Source organism: Gracilinanus agilis, chromosome 2, assembly GCF_016433145.1.
Source record: "Gracilinanus agilis isolate LMUSP501 chromosome 2, AgileGrace, whole genome shotgun sequence".
NCBI lineage: Eukaryota > Metazoa > Chordata > Mammalia > Didelphimorphia > Didelphidae > Gracilinanus > Gracilinanus agilis.
The window spans coordinates 402,689,188-402,691,841 of record NC_058131.1 but is presented as its reverse complement, the minus strand read 5'-3'; the positions used below and the strand labels follow the sequence as shown (position 1 = coordinate 402,691,841).

Sequence of the window (2,654 nt, the reverse complement as noted above, 5' to 3'; positions counted from 1 at the left end):
CTACCATACTGTTAAACCATTAAGCCACCAAGTGCCTCCAGCTAAAGGACCAGGTGTCCTAGGGATCATTGGGCAATCAGTTACACCACTGTGACTATCCACATTCAGGAGATAATTTTTTTCTCAGATCTACCTGGAATAAGATATAATTCTAGGAAAAAAGCCTCTGAGATTCAGAGCCCTTGTTTAAATAAATTGGAAAATACAGTGTTTTTAGATAGTTCAAAAGTATGAGTTAACAGGCATGGCAAGAAGACCCCTCTCCTCCCTAATAGTGTTGTACTATTTTTGTTGTAGAATGTATACATGCTGATTCTGAATCATTCAACTTTGAAGTGGGTTGGGCCCTGTTGAGTGTCTTTTGTTGTTAGTTTGGGTCATAAACTAGACCTATACAGTTTCAGATTCCAAAACAGTGGAGATCTGAAATAATACGTTTCATAGATGCCAGATGAAGTCATAGTAAATTATCTTCAACAATATTCTCATGTAGCATTTACAGAAGAATTCCTTCTGTTTAAGTATAAACTCCTTTGAATACCTGAAAAATAAGCTTATCTAATATGCTTTAGGGCCATTTGAATGTTTCACATAAATAAAGGGAACAAATCATAATGCTTTGGATACACTGTCAATCATCAGGAGTCTCCTAATATTTTTGTAGAAACTGATTTCCTAGATTGTTTCCAAAGGTATTTTTCAGTTGCTAGTTCAAAACCGACAAAACAAAAAATATTGCACTACCAAGCTGTATAAAAACTAAATTTTACTAAGGCTTGCAAGACAGTAAGCAGTGTCAAATCTTTAAGTCTTTAGCCAATTCATTATAATGTTGACATTTTCAGAGTGGGAGGACACGTGGGGACCCAAGCTTCTCCAAGGTTCCTCTCTCTCTTGCTTAAGAGGACAGAGGCCTGGCAGGTGGAGTGGAAAGAGCCTTGGATTTGGTAATCTTAGGGAATGGATTTTATCCCTAGCTCAGTCACCACCCTAACTGTGTGACCTCGAACAAGTCGACTTATTTATCGAGGCTCAGTTCCAGTGGCTATCCAAAGCGGCCCCTTCCAGCTGGAACATTTATTCTAGAAGATCCGCAGCAATAAGAACTTTCATCCCCGGAGTGCCAAGAACATTAACGACATTCTCCCTACGGAGGACCCTTAAGGAAGCTCCCCTACAGCCTTCTTGACAAGCCCAGGGTGATAGCCAGCGAGTGGGTCTGAGGCTGAACTGGGTCCCGAGTCAAGCGAGACCCGCGGACTGCCGCGGCTCGTCCTTTGCCCCACAGCGGGAGCCGCGAGGCCCGGCCGGGCGGAAGGCGCAGTCCCATTGAGCCCAGCCTATTGCAACACACTCCGCTGGGGGTTGGGGGGGCAGGGAAGGGGAGTGGTGTGAAGGTGACACCGAAGCCGTGACAGCAGCTCAAGGCTGGGGGGAGGGGCGTGGACTGAGACTCCGAGTCCGCAGCCGCCCGCGCTTGGGCCTGGGCGGAGTCATGAAGATTGGGGCTGGAAGGCTTCCCGCGGAAACGCCTTAGAGCGGTTACCCAAGGCAGTCCCGCGCGCCCAGCGCCCAGCACTTCATGAAGGGGCAGGGGCGAGGCCGGGCCTCAGGAAGCCGGAGGCTTTCGTAGCTTCGGAGAAGTTCTCCACACCCCTGGGCAATTCTCTGCCTCCTATAACAAGGAGGAAAGGCCGTAGGAAGATGCCAGAGGGTGGGGTTCAAAGGGAAGTGTAACCTCACCTGCCAACGGGCGGAACTCTCTGGTACTGACTGACGGTCTGTTCCTCCAATCATAGCCTGATGGAAGGGGCGGGGTCTTTCGTTGACTGACAGCACTTTCCTCCAATCATAGGTCGCACTTTCTCTGACCGGCCATAGTTTCCGCGCCTGTCCCAGAGCGGCGCCTAGGAACTGCGTTGCCCTCTTCTTCCCCTTCCCTCCCTGGCTCTTTGGGCCGGTGCTACGGAAACCAAACCAACTGGAGAGTGAATGCTACTCCAAACCTCACCTATCCCTGGGCATCATTCTCGCCAGAAGTGAAATCGGAATTGGGGATTCCCCAGCCCCTTCCCGTCACCTCAGATGGGGGGCGGGATGACAGCCACACTAACCGGCCAATTGCGCCACGCGACGTCCGGTGACCAAGTGACCGACACTTCATTGCGCCAATGAAATCCCCCATTGTGAGGGGTCAACAGGACTGACGACACGGCCGGCTAATCCACATTAAGGTTGGGAAGCGATGGGCAAGGAAGCTAGCCAATAAGAACACAGAAAGACCGGAAATTGGCGCGCGCGGAGCAGAGGGTGGGCGCTCGCAACCGCCTCGGCCTGCGCTGCTCAACGCAGCTTGGTGGCCTCGAGCCAGCGAGCAGCGCGTGACGAAGGGACTGAGCGACGGGCGGCCGCGGCCAATAAACGGCGGCCGCCGGGGCTCTGCAGCCAGTGGCGAGTGGGGGGGCGGGAGGCAGCAGGTTAGGCTGTGGGAAGTTAGTGGCGCTGCTGGGACTGGGGGAAGGAGAAGCTTCTTCCTCCTGCAGCTCCTCTCGCTCCGGGGACCAGCGGCAGCGGCGGCGGCGGCGGCGGCGGCGGCGGCGGCGGCAGCGGCAGCGACTGCAGCAGCAGCAGAACTAGCAAAGCATCATTGTCTT

At 52.7% G+C, this 2,654-nt stretch overlaps 1 protein-coding gene across 1 annotated transcript in view; it reads left to right on the top strand.

Moving 5' to 3' along the window:
• The first annotated feature begins 2,171 nt into the window (after positions 1-2,171).
• Positions 2,172-2,654, top strand: part of ANKHD1 (ankyrin repeat and KH domain containing 1) — a 138,475-nt gene continuing 137,992 nt past the window's right edge. Inside the window, exons 1-2 of the mRNA XM_044659894.1 lie at positions 2,172-2,186; positions 2,235-2,477. Coding sequence (XP_044515829.1) covers positions 2,172-2,186; positions 2,235-2,477 — 258 coding nt within the window. The remainder of the gene's footprint in view (positions 2,187-2,234; positions 2,478-2,654) is intronic.